The sequence below is a fragment of the Coenobita brevimanus genome, chromosome 17 (assembly GCF_032717465.1).
Source record: "Coenobita brevimanus isolate Jiangsu-jjx chromosome 17, ASM3271746v2, whole genome shotgun sequence".
Lineage (NCBI taxonomy): Eukaryota > Metazoa > Arthropoda > Malacostraca > Decapoda > Coenobitidae > Coenobita > Coenobita brevimanus.
Window position 1 is genome coordinate 32,832,636 of NC_136970.1, and position 22,308 is coordinate 32,854,943.

General features: G+C 41.0%; 1 protein-coding gene across 1 annotated transcript; it reads right to left on the reverse strand.

Annotated features, from left to right (window-relative positions):
- Positions 1–805: 805 nt before the first annotated feature.
- On the reverse strand, positions 806–13,337 carry LOC145391145 (sodium-coupled monocarboxylate transporter 1-like). Its single transcript, XM_080265825.1, has 11 exons — positions 13,112–13,337; positions 12,427–12,560; positions 8,917–9,105; positions 6,548–6,699; positions 6,095–6,235; positions 5,129–5,347; positions 4,019–4,137; positions 3,609–3,763; positions 3,181–3,419; positions 2,868–2,968; positions 806–987 (listed from the first exon to the last, which is right to left on the reverse strand). The coding sequence occupies exons 1-11, from the start codon at positions 13,335–13,337 to the stop codon at positions 806–808; spliced, it is 1,857 nt and encodes a 618-aa protein (XP_080121951.1).
- Between the last annotated feature and the right edge of the window lie 8,971 nt (positions 13,338–22,308).

The window sequence follows — 22,308 nt, forward strand, 5'->3', positions numbered from 1 at the left end:
GTCTTTTCTGTTTATCTTAAAATTGAGATGCAATTTTGTAAGGTGTATTTAGACTGACAAATCTCTAATATGGCAAAGTAAGTACTATTTAAAGGGGGTCTCTGAGTTCTACTGTACTTTAAACCCAGAGGCGTTCTATGTTATCTTTGTTATTAGATGCTGCAGCCTTTACACAGTCAGGCTTCGGCCATCTGCGGTTGTGTGAGTTTGCGGCCATAGATTGTATGATGTATGTGTGTGTGTGTGTGTGTGTGTGTGTGTGTGTGTGTGTGTGTGTGTGTAGCAGCTGATGATGATGATGATATTTGTGTCATGATATTCAGAAAAGAAGAGTAAGCAGTACTTGCAGACTCGGATTAACATTAACTGAACCTTTCTATTTGAGAGATACCTTTCATTTACCGTTATTCCTGATAATAAGACGATTAACATCATTGAAGTTTATGTATAATTATTTTTAATGTGTGGCGAAAAAATCATCATCAGATCACACTAAGAATTATACCCTATATTAACCGGAAAATATAAAAATATTGACAGTGCATTCTGTACGTCTTCTAAAGTAAGTATTATAAGAAGCACCATAAGTATAGTCTTTTAAAACAATTGTATGGACGTCATCACTGGAAGGCTTCTGAGATCATTACAGATCATTACAAGAATCTCTTCAACTGTATAGACCTACCAGCTTGCCAACTCTTCATGACTGCTTGCATTAGATACATATATGAGAATACAGGATTGATCTGGAATGATGTTTCACCCTTGTGAGGGAAGTGGTTGTGTGGTGGTGTGGCAACATGAACTAGGAAAGGCCACTGCTGTCATGGTTGTTAGTGAGGGGCAACATGGTCATGGTATTCTCATTGTCTGCGTCATAGCCGGTGGTCACAGCTGTACCATTGCAGGTCCTCCACAGCCACCGGTGCAGCCTCACTCCGCTGGGGCACGACAACCGATCATCCACAGCCTTCGGGCTCAGGGGACCTGTGGGCACCAGTTCAACACTCAAGATTTCTGATATGCATTAACTGGCACAATATTCCCTGAAATCTATACAGAAATGGTGTTTTAGGCAATACTACACCATGCACAGTATTTTACAAAATATGTACCCATGTACAGTATAATGCTTTTGACAGTGGCAGATCGCTTTAGGGTGGTTGTCCTTCCTTCTTAACAAGATAAATGCACACCAGACCGAAAAAGGCCTGGGACGAGGTCATAGGGTGTGACCTCAGGAATAAGAGACCGAATAGGAAGACTGCCAGTGATCGAGCAGCATGGAGAGTCGCCATTAGGTGATCAAGGCCGAGGCATGCAAGTATGTTCGGGCCTTTATAAATGATACGATAACATTTTCAGATGCTATATACAGTAATGTACCATACACATATACGGATAGTACACGATAATGTGAGAACAGATTTGGAAAATTTTTACGGTTGGTTATTATTTGAGCATTAAATCCAGTAAATTGTCAGAAATGATTGTGATGGCACCAAACTGAATCCACTTTATTTGAAAGTTACATTTATGCAAATAATAATGTATTAATGCCATACTATGATGTGCCATAGTAATGGAAACACCCCACAGTATGCATACAAGCGCTCTCTCTCTCTCTCTCTCTCTCTCTGTTTATCTCCTAGTCACATCTCAGGATAAAGTTTACAGGGGTTAGTTGACTGTTCAGTGCTAAAATTAATGTATGAAATTTGTAAGATTTAGCACCGGGTGCTGGAAGAAAATATCCTTTTTCTGTAATATATTCATTGTTTTTGACATCGACTTTAAACACTTATTATTGTGCTGTAATAACATGTGCCATTTTTAGCAGTGTTCCAAACTAGTAAGAATTCATCAAGGATGTTTAGACCCTTCTATGTTTTATTATTTTTTTTTTATATTACATTATTTCGAAAAGTTCAGAACAAATTTATGAATTATTATTGTGTAAGATCAGTTTTGTGTATATTTGTGGCGTTAAACATAGATTATATGTATTATGATGTTCCTTGAAAGCAGTGATAAGAAACAGGGAAGTGAGCATGGAAGTGAAAAAGTTACTACATGACAGTATTGTGATACCAACTCTAACGTACGGAAGTGAAGCTTGGACATTGTTGGAAGGACACAAGTCAAGAGTGAGAGCAGTGGAAATGAGTTATTTAAGAGGAGCCTGTGGAGTCACGTGGAGAGACAGGCTGACGAATGAGGATATAAAGGAGCGTTGTGGTGTGGATGTGGATGTGATAGGAAGCGTTATGAGGAACACACTGAGGTGGTTTGGCCATGTGGAGAGGATGGAGGGTGAGAGACTGACGAAGAGAGTGTATGTGAGTGAGGTGGAGGGGGGAAGAGGGAGGGGGAGGCCGAGGATGAGATGGAGGGATGGGGTGGAGAGGTATATGAGAGAGGGGGGTGTGAGTTGGGAGCAGGGCAGTGAAATGGCGGGGGACAGGGCGACTTGGAGGCGATTTGTTTGTGGCCACCCCAAACGGGATTGAGGCGTCTGGCAATAGATAGATAGATAGATAGATGATGTATAACGTTGATGGGTCTGGAAGAGCATTGAAATGGCAGTTTTCGGATCATCAAAATGTCCTCTAGGATACTAACTATATCCTGAATTTAGTTTAGTCATGGTAATCACAAGCAGCGTACAAACTTCAACTTTCACAATAGCAAGTGACAGTAGAATGAATTACTCTTGTTATGCCACCACCAGTACTTCCAGTTCTAACTGTTAGTTTGCCACCACCCGGCCCTTTCAGTGCTTCAAGTCCTAAATGGTGGTGCACCGCGACTCGGCCTTACCTAAGCCACCAGTCCTGAGTGTACATAAGAGTTGCAAGACAGCTCACCAGTACAGGCGGAAACAAGGTTGCTAATGATGAAAGTCATGAGGATGCCAGTGACGCCGAAGTAGCAGTAGGAGACATCGTACACGGTCTTGCTTTCAACCCTGTCAGTACCACATCACACTGTCTTAAACCTTTCCATATATAAAATAATAATGTCAAGAAAAACAGAGATTCAAACACCATTTTTAGCTTTTAGACTCAAAAACTATGTCCTTGCTTAATTCTCCTCTCTTATAAAATAATGTTACCCTAACGAGATGCATATGTATTGTTGGAAGGAGAAAGTTTCATATTTTAGGCCATGTTTGTTAACCTGTGAATATCTGGTCCCTGAGTGGCAGAGTCGGTGGTCAGGTCAGTGATGAGGCTGGTGTCAGTTGTGGCGTTGCTGATGAAAGTTGCTATGGAGGCATTGGCAAGGTGGAGGAGGTTCTCTGGACAGCCATCAACAGAAAGAGGGAGGTGAGGGGGGTGGCCTCCCCCACGCAGAAATTTCCCCACCACCACCGAAATGTTGTAGCAGAAGGCCACCAGGAATCCCGACACTGCACCCTGAAGATGTGGTTTGATATTTTATTATGTGTTGCGTTTTTTTTACCCTTTTGGAAGAGTAAATATCATTTTTTATAGTGATGATTTTCCCTGCAAAGTAATGGAGTGGAAGGTAACGTGTTTGAAAAAAAAAAAAAAAAAAAACTGTCATTTAGAAGTTTACGTGAAAATAGTGAAAGCTCTGCCCACCTTAGTGTTGACCCAGGGTGTGCACATGCCAGCCAGGAAGACGCCTAGCATTGGTCCCAAAACAGATCCTGAAAAGCTGTTCATGACGTGGAAAATGTTGCCTAGTTTGCCTGCCACCACACCCAAGCTGATGCCTAACAGGCCCGCCACCGTAGCTGCCACCACAGCCAACATTAAAGCATTAAGAAACTGTTAAAAATGTTGTGTGCCAGAATGTAAACAAAACGTCTTACAGTGTATGGATATTATATCTCTGTTCCACTGTGTGGAAATATATCTTTGGCAACACATTATGCAGTGTTAAGTTACATTAAGTATTTACTGATATTACAGGGAGTAATATTTGAGGGAGTGTAATGGCCACCCACAGGTACTGCAATGTTGTTACTGTTATGTGAGGAAGACCTTACAAATAAGCTTGAGGACCCTGGTGGCTGAGACATCAGACATCTTGCTGAAGTATGGGATATCCTTCAGAAAGTCCCCCCAAATCAGACACGCTATAGAGTTACCACAGGTGGACAGTGAACTGTGTGGAAGGAATGGTACATTGGTTTTATAAAATGCGTAATCCATTGTATATTTTGCATGATTACTGTGAGTAGAAGCAAAAGTGTGCAATGTGGAAATTAGTGGCTCAAAGAAGAGAGCTTCCTTTTTTGTGCTACCAAGTATGTCATATAGAACAGAAAATCTATTGCAGAGACCACAAGAAGACTTCATAAAGGAGTTCTGAACTCAATATTGTACTGTGGATGTAAGAGATTGACTTGGTAGTGTTATAAAATGAGTGATAGTGATTCACCAAGAAATGTAGGGTGATAAGCAAGAATTATTAAGATAAGAAGAATCTGTATAATTTTAAGAATGACGTGTAATGAGATAGTTACATCCATGAATTGTAAACTGTGCATAAATACTGGAATCACGTGGAAAGAACTGATATATTAAGATGGTGAAGAAAGTACACGGAGCTGGAGGAGAGAGAGAGAGAGAGAGAGAGAGAGAGAGGTATGGCAGGTACTAAATTGGGCAAGAAGGTATGCATAAGACGACAAGATGTAGAGGAAGCAGAAGAATGAAGAAGTTATATTAATGAGTCAAGGAATTTTACCATAGATGTGTGAGGCTTGTTTACATTTTCATTTTCAGTAAACCCATTTCTGTAATTATTCAATCCTACACACATTCGAGAAGTAACAAAATCCTGCATTACCATTATAATGTAAAAAAAGAATGCATTACCATATTAATGTCGAAAGAGTAGTGAATGAGTGAATGAAAATATGTGTGTGTGTGTGTGTGTGTGTGTGTGTGTGTGTGTGTGTGTGTGTGTGTGTGTGTGTGTGTGTGTGTGTGTGTGTGTGTGTGTAAAATAAACTAATCTCAGTGTGAATAACCAGGGGTGCTGCCTGTGAAGAAAGGGAAACATCGGTGGATCTGCCCATGTTGAAGGATGTAAGAGTGGTGATGAATAATATAAGAATGCTGAAAGAAGGAGGCGCCACTCCAGCACCGACCTGAGGACGCCCCCATAGACGGCCGCCACAAAGATCCCTGGGATGCCCGTGAGATGACCCAGCTTCTCCATGACCAGGTAAGGGATGACCTGGTCAGCCTTCTGTATCCTGCCTGAGGTCAGGGGGTCACAGTGACTGTAGGCAGCATATGCCACCAGTCCAGAGAAGTAAAACAATATCCACAACAGCCACACACCCACCCCAAAGGAGATGGCCAATCTATTGTAAGAACAAAAGGTTTAGTCAAGATAAATTAAGCATTCATGGTACTAGTGTGTCTTGGTGAAGTACCCCATAGTAAAACATTTGAATCACTGAAATAATATGAACAGTGTTGCATATTGTGCATATATTGTGCAGTAGTACTGAGGTGTAGGGATGAGACATGGATTAGAATAGAGTTAGGCGGGGGGTAATACTTGTATAATTCAAGTGAACTATGTGTTTTAAAACCACCTCAAGGTGCCCTGTCACCCTGTACACTCTGAGACTCATGGACTAGAACAGAGTAAGTGTTATGCTGGGGCAATACTTGTTTAGTGTATGTGAATTGGGCGTTTTTAACCTTCACAAGGTTTTCATATGCATTTTAGTGGACACATTATGTTTCACAGTGTTGTTTTCATTAGGATATGAAATCTGCAATACATTTTGTGTTTTATAAATAATTTAAATACAATGTATACAATGTGTTTATCGTCTTTATGGTTTCTTAGGCACAGCAGTGCAGTACACCAATATTTTCTGCAGGGGGGGGGGGTGAATAAGTACCATGTAAGAAGGATATAGAAATTGGGAGAGGGATATGGAATGTATTTTGGGCGAGGCAAGCAAAACTACCAGGCGCTTTGAAAATTGCCATCACCTCAACCCCTAAGTGAGTTTATATATATATATATATATATATATATATATATATATATATATATATATATATATATATATACTAAAATGATGACATCTAACCTTTGTGCCGTAACGAGACTGCCGACAGAGGCAAACCTCTGGTAGCTAGCCTGGTTAATACCGATGGTATTCATAACGAAGTAGAAGCCAAGCACGGTGGAGGACCAGAATGTGTGGCGCACGAAGGGGCTGGTGTCCAGGCTGGGGCAGAAATAGGAGGCTGGAGTCATATGTGTTACCTGCATGGCTGGACATTCATTTTTGTCAATTTTTATTTTTTGTTAAATTTTATGATACTGTCTGTAACAAGCATTTTTTGTTTCACGAAATTATAAATTCTTTAAGGAAAATAGTGATACCATAATTGCTTGTCTGCGCTTAAAAAAAGGCAGTGAAATCACACTTCTTTGTTTCATGGCTAGAATATAGATGAATATCCTCTCTGTTGCAAGACCTGTAGGCTACAAACATTGCCACTTTCAGTTAACTGCCACTCTAGCAATCAAGTCTCACTTGAAGAACTCTATCCTGGAGCCCTGGTCAGCTATGGTCCAGACGTTGGCCAGACCAATTTCGTAGCAACAAATGATGACCACGAGCAGCACCCCTCCGAACATGAGAAGCGTCTGTATCACGTCATTGTACACCACCGCCTTCACACCACCCTGCAACCACACCCATGAACATGAGCATCTGCATCACTTCACACCACCCTGCACCACAGTCGTAAACATGAGCAGTGTGTCCATCACATCAGTGTACATCACCGCCTTCACACCACCCTACAGTCACAGCCACAAAGATATTACTCTTATTTAGCAGTTACCATGGCCATCTACCTGTTTAACCCAATACTGTACTTACTGTTATTGCCTCCCACTGAACCACCCAAAAACCATCCATGGTCTTGAAAATAATTGTCTGCATGAAGTTCAGTGGCACAGGTAGTTAACAGTCATTTTAACTCATTTTAGATTCATTATTTCATTAACAGATAAGAAGTTGTCCAGAGCTAAGCACTGTAAGTACATGCACAGCTTCCCAAACATGTTGATAAAAATATATAAGTTCTACTCTAGTACTGTTGAGTAAACGTGAATGCCTCGTTCAGCAAGCAGCAGTCAGTGCAGATGGTGCTACCTCATCACTGTGTGTGGTGGCAAAACCTCACACATTGACATATTTATTCTTCACCACATAACACATTCTCTACCTCTTTCAGTCCTCTTGCTCGGATGCCCAAATAGTATTTTTTTTTCAATCTCTGGATTAAATACAAGCATGAGATGAGGTTCCAGTATTCCAGAGTTTTTAAAAGAAACCTCATGACCAGTTTATCTAACATTATAATATTCGACTAAAGCTTGAACACCTTTCAAAAGGAGAATAATTCATATTGAGGAGTTTCCTCATATACGCAAGTGCCATCATACTAGAAATAAAACAGACGACTCAGATTTGGAACTAATCAAGTATTGAGCTTCCAAGATGGCTTACTGAGTTAACTTTCCTTCCCAGGTAGTCTTGATATTGCTAGTCTTCAGTCTGTTAGCAACAAAAGCGTAAGAAATTCAGATTAACGATTGAGAATACATGTTTCTGACTACTGATACCTTTTTCTTCATTTGTTAGTGAAATGAGCTGTGTTATAGTGAATGTTGTGCATCGGATACAACATATAGTGAATGTTGTGCATCGGATACAACATATAGTGAATGTTGTGCATCGGATACAACATGCAGCAGAGAAGAATCATATACTTCAAAAAAAGAGATGCATCAGAACTTCCAGCTTGTAACTTTCTGACTGGAGGTGTTAGGACTCCATATTATAATTACAAATCATAATAGATAAATAGATAATTAGATAGACAGAGATCCAGATAGAAGCAGGAAGTCAGATGATGAGAAGGTATTGTGTCTGCGAGAATCGAGCAATGCTAAACATGCTTACACACTCTTAACTCAAGGAATGCTTTATAGGCACACGACAGCGCCTCGTGACCATACACACACATACACACATACTCACACACAGGCTTCTAGAACTTTCCAACCACAGTGTAACACACGTGACACGACCCCTGCTACAGCAGAATTTAGGAAGCAGAGGCAGAAGGAGGCTAGCATTTGAACCGACAGGTAGTGGAGAGAGTGAACAAGAAAGAGGGGCTCAACTAGACTTACTTATTATATTGTCTCTGTAAGACATACCCTGCTCAACTTAGATTTCTCTGAAGATAATAAATTAAGATCAACTCACTGTATTCATCTTTAATTCCTACTACAAGAAATCGAGAGTGACAACTAAACAACAAAACTTCTCTACAAGTTACTACAAAGTCTTTTATGACATTATTTCTTTTATGACATTATTTGGTGGCAGCGGTGGGACAATGAAGCGGTGGGACATAATTGTTACAGAGGCTTCATTTTTTCTTGTCTGAAATAAACGTGAATGACAAGAATGGATCTAAACTGGTCCACATAAATGTGATTCTTAGTTGTTATCACTGGGTCTGACTGACTGTGGAAGCCCTGAATGTGTCAATTTGGACCTGAATGGGCCTTACCGGGCATAATGAACTGAACCCACCTGACTGAGGTTGAGTGGATGTAGAGGAACTGAATGAGGCTAACTGGACGTGAATGGATTTAACTGAACCTGAATTGACCTAATTTGACCTGAAATTAATGGTGTGACGAGACTCAAGTGGATATGATAAGCCTGATCGGATATGACACTGCAATTGTTAACCAGAATCCACCAGGCTGGCCCTAAGTGGACCTATTTTTCCTCCATGGCCTTCAGTAAGCCTTATCTGACTGGACAGAATTGGATGGACCTGTTTAAAAGTGAGTGGTTCTTCCACTGCGTCTTACCACGGAGATGTAAAAGGTACACACGAGGCCCATGAGCACGATGGAACCCCAGATGGACATGCCGGTGACAGTGGCGAGGGCCAGGGAGGGGGCATACAGACACACACCCATGTAGAAGAACTTGGAAGTGAGCTGACATATGCATCCCAGGAGACTCACAACTCTCGACTTGAATCGCATATGTAAGTACTGTAAAAAAGAGAGTAAGCTCTTAAGTACTTCATTCCATTGCACTGTTTTTTAAATCTTATATTGCAAACTACACTCTAATTTAGCATACCTGAAGGGGAGACTTTTCGAGCGAGAATAGAGTATTTTTCAAGCTGATGTTATACGTAGCTTTCATTAACCCGTTTGCCTTAAGAAATCTCCTGCAAACTAAATGAAATTGTATGAAGGTAACAAAAAACAAATGCCATCCTCAAGTTGATTGGGTTGACTACTGTAATGACATCTTTTCATGGTATATTCTTGCACTGCTGTCTACCTGAACTACACACAGGCACGAATTTAATGAGTTTTTGTGGCCTTGTCATTATAACTGAGCGTGCAGGGTGTAGATAAGATTTTACTGTTTCTTTCTCCTACATTTTTGAAACGTGATGATGATATAACAAGCATAACCTTTCTGTATCGTTGCTAGCTGCACTGCAATGTGGGATTCAGGACGATCACACCTAACTGTTGCAAGTGTTTCATTAATGATTGTCACTGTTAGAGGCTTGTTTTCACTCTGGTGCGTAGTGTCATAATTATATTACCGTGAATCACTAAACTATGAGGAGTATTGTAGTTTACTATTTTTTTTTTTTTTTTTTACTGCAACGGTACTGCGTGAGGATTTTTGTGGTTTATTTATTTTTTTTTTTTTTAGGATTTATGTATTTTATTTATTCATTTTTTTTTTTTTTTTTACGGCAAAGATACTGCGTGATTTTAGTGGGACCTTCACCCTTTGACAACAGCGACTCGTTTATCTGTCCTATTCTCGCTTTTAACATGATTTTCTTCAGCGTAGGAGATATTCATTTTCGCACTGGAGAAGTTAAAAATAGCCTTCAGTTATAATGCATTACAAGAGTGGTCTCCTGAGCTGAACAAAATCGTCTGCAGGTAACGAGAAAAAAAAAAAAAAACTTCCGGAGGGCGAATTGGTCTTTTATTATTGTTGTTATTATTATTATTATTATTATTATTATTATTATTATTTTGCTCTACCTCCACCGACAAGTATTTTCAAAACATTTGGGGTCTTTTTTTTTTTTTTTTTTAACTTGAGATAGTGAAGACGAAGGGAGACCCCCTAGTTTTCAGCATCATCGAAACCCGCGATGGAAAACAAAGGAACTGTGACCTCTCTTCCTCGAGACAAATCCTAAACTTGAAATTTAGTGCGGTGTATCAGTTTTCTAGCAACCCTCCCCAGCTAATTGTAAAACGTGAAACTCAGTGCAACTTATCTAAAAACGTGAAATTTAATGCTACTTATCTAAAAACGTGAAATTTAATGCAGGCTATCTAAAAACGTGAAATTTAATGCAACTTTAATGTCGCTGGAAAACTGCTAGAGATGCTGACGTTTGAAGTAAGGAATCATCCAACAAATCCACAAACATTTTTAGTCAAAACCAGTACACTCGTACATAATGGCCCCATTTCTGGGTAATGAGTGGACAATAAGGTGGGAGTGAGAGAAGGGGGGGGGGGGCAATGGGGATGGGGATAATTGTGAACATAATAGAGTCTCATTAAGTGTTGCGCCAAACAAGGAGCATCGTTACTGTGTGCCAGATATTATGGTGGCTTAACACTGGTCACGTCTGTGCGTGCGACCTAGCAAATGGGGTCCCCCAGGTACCATCAGCCATCTCCGTCAACAAGTCACATTACTCCCTTTGATCAGACCGTCTGGCTTGCCTCACGAGGCTGATGCAATATGAATGTAGTGAGGCTGCCATCTACGAATTTCAGTTACCAAAACTCTGGAGAGATACATGAGAGAGGGTGTGAGTTGGAGCGAGGAGAGCCAAATGGCAGAGGACAGGGCGACGAGAGTTTGTGGGGCTTAGGGGATTAAGGAGTCTGCCAATAGATAGATAGATAGATAGATAAATAGACAGATAGATAGGTACTTTTATGAGCGAGCGAGCGAAGCGAGCAAGCATTGCAAAGCTATGTTTATGCTCAGCAGAGAAATGAGCGACCCGACCGCGATGGTTTTCAAAGGCTAATAACTTTTCTGTGAGGTAGAGAAGAGATTCTTTCAGCAGGCAGTAGATACATTCGATAAATTTTGTTTTAGCTATATATTTACTCATGGGACCAAAGAATCCCCTTGGAATCCCAGCTTTCCAAGGGAATGTACCGAGGGCTTCAGTTGACATGCTCCACTATGAAATCGGTTTAAAGCACTTTGAAAGTGACACATGCAAGGTATGAGTTGTTTTTCACTTTCATATTTTGAATGCGCGCGCGCGCGCGCGCGCGTGTGTGTGTGTGTGTGTGTGTGTGTGTGTGTGTGTGTGTGTGTGTGTGTGTGTGTGTGTGTGTGTGTGTGTGTGTGTGTGTGTGTGTGTGTGTGTGTGTGTGTGTGTGTGTGTGCTGCCTCAACAGAAATGTTGAAAGTTTACATCAAAATGAAATTATGATGATAGGCGTATGTACAGTACAAAGGCTTGTTTTGCTCCTCACGCCTTCACAAAGCACAGTTTTACTGGTAAATTATACCCTTCCTTTCACTAGATATTTTTATTCAACCTAATACTGTAGCCAAGCTCCAGAAGGTATCGGTGCATACTCTAGTGTGAACATTGTGAGACCAGCGACGATAGGTATTGGGATGTGTCAGTTGTTCCTGCAGCCCTGTACTCCTGCTGAGTTGCCAGCATTTATGTATGGACATATTTTGCCGTACCCATCCCACACGTTTGTAATTACACGATTATTTATTAAAAAGCACGCACTTATTGACCAACCCTCCCTACATGTCACAGGTTGAACGTATCTTTTCGGTAGTCGATCACACCCTGCATCGATACTTTCTGGAGCAAGTGTACACACCTCCAGCAGTCATGGGGTAAGCAAAAGGCCTATCTAACCCGAACTGCGTGAAAAATCTCTCCTAATCTGATTGAAATAGCTTGTCGAAACAAGAGTAAACACTAAACAAGTGTGTCTTCAGAATGAAGGGTTAAAGCTGTCATTACTTTTTTTTTTTTTTTCGCAAACAGTTAACTGTTTTGTATTCTGCGTACTGCGTAGGGGACTTTATGTAAGTAAAGGAATCCTTTGCCACTCTGTGCCAAGACTACTTCTATGCCAAAACCACTTTTACGTCATTCCCGTTTCTGTTCAATTGCTGGTCATATAGGCTACCTTTGCTTTGAATTAGTGCCTCTGATCTATGATACGTGACACTGGGTATCATTTATTCAGTTCATTTTAAAAAGCAAATGTTTTTTGAGTCACTTCAACGTAAAGATTTAGCAAGGAACATCCAAAGACACTGACCTGGTTAATGGATAAAAGACGAAGGTTGTAGAAAATCGGCACGGGAAGTTGATGGATCACGATGCAGCCAATGATTACACCCAACAAATTGACAGTTAACTGCGTCCCATACAAGTACACCTCTGTGGGATTACCTGAGGAAGAAATACAGATGCAATAGCCAGAAGGTTCGAGGAAGAAATACAGGTGCAATAGCCAGAAGATTCCTCCAGACAGGGGTTGAATGTCAGACAAGAACTTAGCTCATGCCAATTACAGTTGACGAACATGTATAGAATCAAAGTTTAATGAACTTGCCAGTAGCGTTTTTCCATTTTTGGACAACTAAAAGTTCTCAGCAAAACTATGGTAAAAAAAAAAAATCTGATAAAGCATGACAGCTGAACCAGCAACTTGTGTCATGTCTCCTGTCACCCCAGGAGGGAATAGAGAACTGACAATTGTTTCATTTAGTGCTACTTATGTCACCATGACTTGCTGTTATGTGTTGCAAAATAACTGAAAACTTCCCTTCAGAACACTTTGCGTGAATTTGACTCATCACCTACTTTATTGAACATTGAACCCTGAATGACGCTACTGATGTGCCAGACTCCATGAGAGAGTTAAACACTGAGAGAGAGAGACAGTGTGAGCATGGCATGGTACTTATTCCTGCACTTAATTAAGGTGAAGGTGTGCTGACCTAGTATGGAGATGGCGGAGATGATGCCGCCGAGGAGTGAGAGTGCCACAGGGAAGGGTGACATGGCGCCACTGCCCACTAGATAATCCTGAGTGGACTCCTTGCCGTGGCTTTTGTAGGCGCTCCACACGCCGATGCCCACCGACACCACCAGCATGAGGCTGAACAGAACGTAGTCCACCACGCTGAAATGCGCCCCAGTCAGGCTTTCATCCCCGCCTGACATCATGACTGCACCAGACCACCGCTAACACCTTTACCTGCAGGGACAACATTATGCAGGGTGAACTGTGTCCTGGTCAGGCTTTTGTCTCCACCTGAATTCGTGACTGCACCAGGCAACCACTGAAACCGTCACGTGACTGTGAAGGAAAGCACCCAATGGACTGACTACGTATACAGCCGTCACTTTACAGATCGTGATCCATTTTAAACTGGGTTGCAAGAGAGACGCATCCCAAAGATCTCGTGGTTGGTATGAGAATCGAGCCCTGAACCTCTCATTTGCGAGCTGTGTATGCTTTCACTTTCATTACTGACACCTGCAACAGCATTTCTTCTTACAGTAAAATTAGTAAATACCAAGGAACTGAGGTGAAACTATATGAGCAACAAGTATTTCATTCACAAAACTTGGGTAGTGACCCAAATGAAGGTCACAAGGATGTTCCTTTGGATGGCAGGAAGGTCTCAGAAATAAAGGGAGAAAGAAAGCAATAAAGTGCATCCACAGTAACGAAAAGGTTAACGTCTTTTGATGAAAGCACAAAACATGAATATATGTCCCAAGAGAATGAATAATTTGCTGAGTCGTGTGAGTTGTTCAACCTGTTAGTGATCTAAGGAACCGACAAAACTCCGCTTACCCATCCCTTCCTCTCCCCCACATCATTTCGCCCTCTCACACGCAGCCATCACCTCCCACTATCCCTCACCCCCTCTCACTCTCTCTCACCCAGCCCTTACCACCTGTTACCCTTCTTCACCCACCCTCATCCAGCCTTGATCCTCCAATGTGTGCGTGTGTGTGTGTACATTATACATATATATATATATATATATATATATATATATATATATATATATATATATATATATATATATATATATATATATATATATATATATATATGTATATATATATATATATATATATATATATATATATATATATATATATATATATATATATATATATATATATATATATATATATCCATCCATCCATCATCCAATCCTACATTGCCCCATGAGGAGCGTAGGAGCCCGGGGCTAGGCAGTTGGTCCCGACATTTAAGATGAGAGTGACCAGCCTCACTCATCCCTGAGTGGCATTACTTGAGCAATAAACCCCAATCACCCCTTGGATATAAACCTTCACCGGCTCAATCCGATTGGAGCACAATAATTACCCACTAAACCACCAGGCGCCAAAATTTGGTTATATGGTTACCACCCAGCGTAGTAAATGGTTTCCTGGTGCACAGGAAACCATTTGGCTTGTAACTCAGTGTAGAGTCACCCACAGGCTGAAGGAAGTGGAAAGAATGAAGGAAAGAAAAACATAAGAGGGAGTGTAAAGTCACCCGTAGGCAGAAGGACAAGGAAAGAATGAAGGAAAGAAAGACAGAAGAGAATGGAAAGAAAGAAGGATGGAGAGGAAAGGGCAGACACCCGAGAGCAGCACTACATCGAGTGAGTGGATGGTGAGCGCCCCCACCTACCATATATATATATATATATATATATATATATATATATATATATATATATATATATATATATATATATATATATATATATATATATATATATCTTCTGTTGAAGAAAAAAGTCATGTAGTTTCTCAGTTGTGATCAGTTTTTCTTTATTTTATCTTTGCTGTCTCCAGATGATTCTTGTCAGCTTACAAAATTTGAAGTGTTGTCTACACCTTTCATTAGCATGTTCCTGTACAGAGTCAGACATGTTTCCTGTGCTGAATAACATTGTTCGGTGACGGCACCGTATCACAGATCTTGCCTCCAGGAAGTTACCTTCTGTATTTATTAATTTTAAGCCCAACGTTGTTTTTGTTTATTTGTTTGTTTCACTCATTTTTTTCATATTGTCACTATGAGTCATCTCCGGCTCTTCTTAGTTAGTTAGTAATTTTGCCAATTAAACCTGAAGATCTCTTCTTTGCCTGTAATATGTACTGTATACTTACTTGAAGTGTGTAATGTCCGTGCATCTGTGTTTATCTATTGGCTGACACCACATCCCATGCGGGATGTCCTTGACAGATAAAACTTTCAGACGTTTATGTGGCTGCTTATGAACGACTTCTCTTCCCATGACCTGGGAGTAAATATTAACACCGTCAGTGCGGCGACGTCTTTCAGTATTGTGTTCGTACTACCTCCTTTTTTTTAGGAGCCAGTTGTAGCATTCATTCATCTCGTCAGTGTAAGGGAATATATGTATGTTGAACCAAATCGTCTGAAGTAGCGGGAATATAAGTAATACGTCACCGGATTCGACAGCCTCCTGGTGTCATAGGGACTTCTTAGCACCCCTTCCCTAGCGATTTACTTTACGTATTACATCGTAACCTTCCCTCTTACTTCATTTAAAATACATTTAGTTTGCATCAGTAGCATATAAACAAGAGGATACTGAGGTGTACTGTACAAAATAAATCGCAAAGGAAAAGATATTACGATATCTACTAAGCCACTAAGACCTTCCTTGTATAGCTTTTATATCATTGTAATATTGACACTTTGCCTCAGTAACTTACAAGAGGATATTGAGCTGTAATGCGCAGAATAAATAGCTGTGGAAAAGGTGTTACGAATTCTGCAAAGCCACCTAGAATACGTCCCTCATTCACGCATGCAATGGACTTACCGAATGGGTGTACACTACTGAGCGTCCTGGGCAGCACTGAGCGTCTACACACACAAACACACACACACACACACACACACACACACACACACACACACACACACACACACACACACACATCTGACCGACGCCACCCCTCTGAAGGAAGGATATAATCACTGATAATAAAAGTCGCCGAGCAGAGAGCCTAACCCACATCACTCCAGTGCATTTGTTCCATCCTGACAGACAAACATCCCTAACCCCCTTTCAGCTCAGTTTTAGGCCATGTATAGGCAGACTGGAGGGTTGATCTGCCTATAGTACGTTTGTTCTAAGCTGGCTCCGTTATTGGCCAAACGTAGACAGATTAAATTATTTCTCTGACTGTATAATATATAAATATATATATATATATATATATATATATATATATATATATATATATATATATATATATATATATATATATATATATATATATTTTTTACCGTAACCACTCTAGTTTGGGGGCCAAGGGTAAAGAGAGTAAACTGATCTTGAATTTAGCTGTTATTTTGTTCTTATTTTTTTCTTGGAGGGAACAAACTTGCGGGCGTCTAGAGGCCTTTGGTTCCTTCTTCCTTAAAAAAAAAAAAAAAAATGGCTTTGACTTGTAACTAAGGACATTTTCAACCTTATGGCTAAGGGTCTTCGAGTTTCATGCTGCCACTACCCAGCATTCAAGAGTGGCCCAGTTCCATCGAGGAAACACACCAGCCATATCATACCATAACAAAGATTCATGTCACACTATACCATACCATACCACTGTTCTTTATAATAAACCAACCATACCATACCATATCATGCCAACCATATCTTATACCATACCACTGAGCATTATAACCAACCATACCAAATCATATCACTGTTTTTTTATAGCAAACCAACCACACCACACCACACCACACCACACCACACCACCGTTCTTTATTAGGAGTTTTCGAAACACTTCTTCTTTTGCGATTCACTTTGCGTGTTAACCCCTACTCTAATGTGGACAGTTTTGGCAGTTCAGCGAAAAATAATCCAAATATAATTCAGACGTTGTAATTCCATTGTACTCCTGGCACCTGACGAATTTTATGATCATTAGAGACGAGTATATATATATATATATATATATATATATATATATATATATATATATATATATTAGGCCAGTTCGAAAAAATTGTCCTGAGTGAAATAGTGTGGGAATAACAAGGGTAAATTGAGAAAAATTCGTAATAGGAGTGACGTTGTTTGTATGAATGTAACGGACAACAAAAGAGATTTATGCCTGTCGCACCGTTACAGCTGTCTTTATTATTATTATTATTATTATTATTATTATTATTATTATTGTGTTGTTATTATTATTATCATTATCGTTATTAATGTTGTTGTTGTTATTGTTGTTGTTGTGGCCCATTTCCCTGGCGATGGTGTTCATTATTCTCCCACTCGTATTTTCTCATCGTGATTTTGAGTCCTGATTTACTCCGACCTTGTCGTAGGAAAAACTCATGATGACGATGATGATGATGATGAGGAGGAGGAGGAGGAGGAGGAAGAAGAGGAGGAGGAGCAGGAGGAGGTGCCGATTTATTACGAGCGAGGACGAAGCCATCGCGAGTCTCTCGTCAAGTAGTGACATTTTCACTTATGAGCGGCCAGACCCAGCCCTGCCAGACCGTAACGTTTTTGAGAAACTTTATCTCAGCAACCACAGGGCCGATCACTGCGTGGTTTGCACCATAATTTTAATAGCTCAGTTCTTTAACATTTATTTTTGACAGGTTTCATCACACCCCGGCGGTGCACGTGGCACGTGACAAGCGTCAAGTGCAGCATGTCGAAAATCTTCAAAAGAGGGCCACAGGCCTGACAGTTTGCCGTAAAAGCATGAAACTTGGTAGGCAGATAACCATCAGTATTTTCCAGGCATCCTCGGGGTGTAAGGCGGCATTTCAGTGCTTTCGGATTTAAATGGCCTCGCTCGTACCTCACCGACAAAGGCGTTTTACTGGTATTGCATCACGGCAGTTACATCAGTCAGCTTCATGACATTTTTCCTCCTCCTCCCAGCACACCGTCTTGTCCACCTTAGCATGACTTTTCGAACTGGTGAGGTTAGAGCAAGCCTTCAGTACGGCCTTCACTGCTTGATATCTCCTCTAAGCTGAGTAAATAGCGGCGGTGGTAGTAGTAGTAGTAGTGGTGGTGGTGGTGGTGGTACAGTAGTAGTTGTTGTGGGGGTGGTGTTGGTGATGGTGGTAGTAGTAGTAGCACTGTAGTGGTGGCAGTGGTGATGGTGGTGGTACTAATAGTATTGTAGTGGTGGTAGTGGTGATGGTAGTAGCAGTAGTAGTAGTAGTAAAGTACGTCCTCGGAATGAATGGGTTAATATGGCGACCCTTTGTTGTAGGGCAGTATCGAAGGTAAAGCAGGACATTCTCAGTGATTAATGTTGCATGTTGTATTCTGCTTTTTATCTTGCGAATTATTGAGGCATGAAAGGCCGATACCGGAACTATATACCTAGCAAAAAAAAAAAAGAAAAAGAAAAAGAAAAGAAAAGAAAAAGAATATCAGGACATACTACTCAGAATAAATCACGGACAAGAATGTGCTAAAGAAGAATATCAGATGTACTGCAGATAAAAAAATACTAAGAAGAATGTACTAAAAAAAAAAAAAAAAAGAATACCAGGATACTGAGAAAAAGCAAGAAGAAGTTGCTGCAGTCTCATTTTGTGTTTTCCTTCAATGACTGTGGATAAATAAAGAACAAACTTTTATTCAGAGTCACACAGAGATTAGGCCAGTAACTTGCGTGTTGCGGGAACGGCTCGGTCTGCTGGTGTGGGCGTGGTTGTGGCATTGGGAGTACGAAGTGAATGAATGATGCAGGGTAGATACTGATAACACTGACCTCCGCACAACACGCTAGATATCGAGGCCAAGTGTTATGTGAATCATCCTCTACTTGCATTTAAAACACCCGCCACAGAAGATGTTGCACGCACAAGAATAATTAAGCAGTTGTAAGAAAAGGGATTATGTTTGTCTTTTCAGTTAGTTAGGAGACCGAGGATGAGATGAATGAATGGAGTAGAGAGGTATATGAGAAAGGGGGGGGGTGTAAGTTGGTGGGGGAGGGCAGCGAAATGGCACGGGACAGGGCAGCGAAATGGCAAGGGACAGGGCGACATGGAGGCGCTTTGTTTGTGGCCACCTCTTACGGGATTAAGGCGTCTGGTTATAGATAGGTAAGAGAACACGGATAATGGAACAAGCACAACCAACATTAAATCCACATTAACCAAAACATGAAAAGGGAGCAGAGTCAAGGACATACCCCAACACCTCTCTATGTCTGCGATGAGGTGCGGGGTGCTCTCTTCATCCTCCTTCCTCTCTCTCCTTGGTTTTGTCGGCATGGTGTAATCAATTCTGGGTGTAACTTAGCCTCACCACACCTCACCCCTCCACATGGTCCACTCAGGTTTGTTATTCTGTTCTACGTGTCCCTTTTGGCATCGTTTTTCTGTAGTGGCGTTACCTCATGTGTCGTATTTCAACTTGCTCTGGAGATTGCGTATCGCCTCCTCCTTAGCTATTTACTCAGCAAGTTGTACCCAATACCCTCCCTTATATCACTGACACAAACCATGTCGATATTGAAATGAAAATAAAAAAAAGACCATGTGTAGAAGGCCAAATAAATAACAATGAAGAGGTGTATAACGAACTACCTTGAATACCCCATGATTGTATATTTTTTCTCACCTGTGCTGTATATTCGTCTTTATTAATACATTCATAGTACATTCCACTCTACCCTTCCCTTGTTAATGCTTTATATCGGGATGAAAGAAGTCAGAGTGATAGGTGTAGACGTTATTGAAGTACTTTATATCTTATCGTTGGCGAAAAACAGGACACTTCAGATACTCTCTCCATTACTGCTGACAGTCAAATTTTGCAATGTCGTGTGGTAGGAAAGGCTGCTGTATGTGGTAGGAAAGGCTGCTGTATATGGTAGGAAAGGCTGCTGTGTGTGGTAGGAAAGGCTGCGTGTGTGGTAGGAAAGGCAGCTGTATGTGGTAGGAAAGGCAGCTGTATGTGGTAGGAAAGGCTGCTGCATGTGGTAGGAAAGGCTGCTGTATGTGGTAGGAAAGGCTGCTGTATGTGGTAGGAAAGGCTGCTGTATGTGGTAGGAAAGGCAGCTGTATGTGGTAGGAAAGGCTGCTGTATGCGGTAGGAAAGGCTGCTGTATGTGGTAGGAAAGGCAGCTGTATGTGGTAGGAAAGGCAGCTGTATGTGGTAGGAAAGGCTGCTGTATGTGGTAGGAAAGGCAGCTGTATGTGGTAGGAAAGGCTGCTGCATGTGGTAGGAAAGGCTGCTGTATGTGGTAGGAAAGGCAGCTGTGTGTGGTAGGAAAGGCAGCTGTATGTGGTAGGAAAGGCTGCTGTATGGAGTGACTGCCTCTAACATTCTCATTCTGCTTGAAGTGGTGTAGGAATAGACAACTTCACTGCCCATGCTCACTGGTGTGCCAACAGCTTGTTTATATACACTTCCTCTACTCCCTCTCCCTTCCTCTCCTCTTTAATCCTTTCCATTCCTCCTTTCTCTCTCTCCCCTTCCATTCTTCCCTTCCCTCCAGTCTTCTACCTCTCCCTATCCCTTCTCCTCCTCCCTCTCCTTTTCCCTTTCCCTTCTTCCTCTTCCCCCTCCTTCTTCTCCCTTCCCCATCTGTCTTTCCTCTCCCTCCTTCCCCTTTTTCCCACTGTCTTTTCCCCCTCCATCTTCCTCCCCTCTCCCATCCTTTCCCTCCTCCATCTCATTCTTCCTTCTTCTGTTCCCTCTCCCTTCCTCCCTTTCCTTCTTTATTCTCTCCTTTCCTCCCCTCACGTCCTTTACTCGCTTTCCCTTCCTCTTCCCCCTCTCCCAGCCCCCTCCCCTCTCTTTTCTGTCTGTCTGCTTGCTTCTCCTCCTCTCTGTTTCATCCACTTCAATCTTTTATCATTTCCCAGTCTCTTTTTTCATCGATTCTATTCGTTTTACTCCAGATTATCCATTTCTCTCTCTCTCTTTCTCTCTCTCTCTCTCTCTCTCTCTCTCTCTCTCTCTCTCTAATGGTGACAGTAAAAGTGAATTTCATATCTATAAACTTAATTCAGTAACTCAGTGTTCCTCTGATGGAGTGAAGGAAAATTTAACAGCATCATGAGTGTAGTAAACAGCCGCCAAGAGCCTAGGTAAAGCAGCCAACACTGACACTGAATGATTTGTTAAATGCATCAAGATGATCGTGTGACTGCTTCGTCAACTGAAACTTTTATCAGACATCATTCTTCATGTAGGCATATACAGTGCTCATAAATTTTCCTTCTTAACTTTTTGTCATTTACTTCTACTTTACTTTATACCATTATGAAAACTTAAATTGTTTCACAGTTCGTAACCAAACATATAAATAGTTTGCATGGCTTCTGCTAGCACATACTAGCAAAAAGTGTTTTAAATCTATGGCTTAGAAATTTCAGAAAATATCTTACCGAAGTGGGTGTTGTCAGTGTAAATAACCAGTGAGAGGTATATAATATTCTGTTCTTTCATCCAGTATTTTGTTCCCTCATCATATGTGTAGCGGCCCAGGGATGAACTGCTTTGTCCAGATATTAAAAGCAAGAATGACCAGTTCTGAATGGTTCAGTATTATTAGAGCCTTGAACCCCAGCCACCACTCAGATGTTATCCCTCATTGGCCATATGTAGATGGAGTGCCTTAACTCACTACCACTACTTGATAAACAGTCATCAGTTTGCTTATATGGTTACCACCCAATGTAGTACAAGAAAAAGTTTGACTTTTCACTTAGTGTAGAGTTGCGTGAACTTGACACCTTACCAAGTGAGTGAGTGATGGATGTCTCCACCTACAGCCTCAAATTTGATCATTCCTATCTTTTTTCCATCGTCTTTCCTCTCACCATCATATCTCCATATACTCCTCACTGGTAGATATCTCCCATACTGCTTTACATCTGCTTACATAAGGCCACTTTTTCCATCCTACTTCTGTTACCCCTGAGAGCATAATACATTTTTCACCTAACTGTTTGTAAATTTGTGAAAGCAATATTAAATGAGGCAGGGGAATTTTATTTATATATATATATATATTTTTATGATACTTCTTCCATAGGTCAGAAACAACTTTGATCCATAAATCTGAAGAATTACATACAGCACGTTTCCTCATGCCCTCAGGCATCAACCAGATAGAATGA

Bases quoted from the DNA above. Each gene is read 5' to 3' on its own strand.
- LOC145391145 (XM_080265825.1), bottom strand. From the start codon at position 13,337: ATGTCAGGCGGGGATGAAAGCCTGACTGGGGCGCATTTCAGCGTGGTG. The intron at 2,969-3,180 runs GTTAACAAACAT...TGGTACTGACAG, and splicing joins CAGGGACCAGATATTCACAG to GGTTGAAAGCAAGACCGTGT. The intron at 988-2,867 runs GTGAGCTGTCTT...TGGTGCCCACAG, and splicing joins CCTTGTTTCCGCCTGTACTG to GTCCCCTGAGCCCGAAGGCT.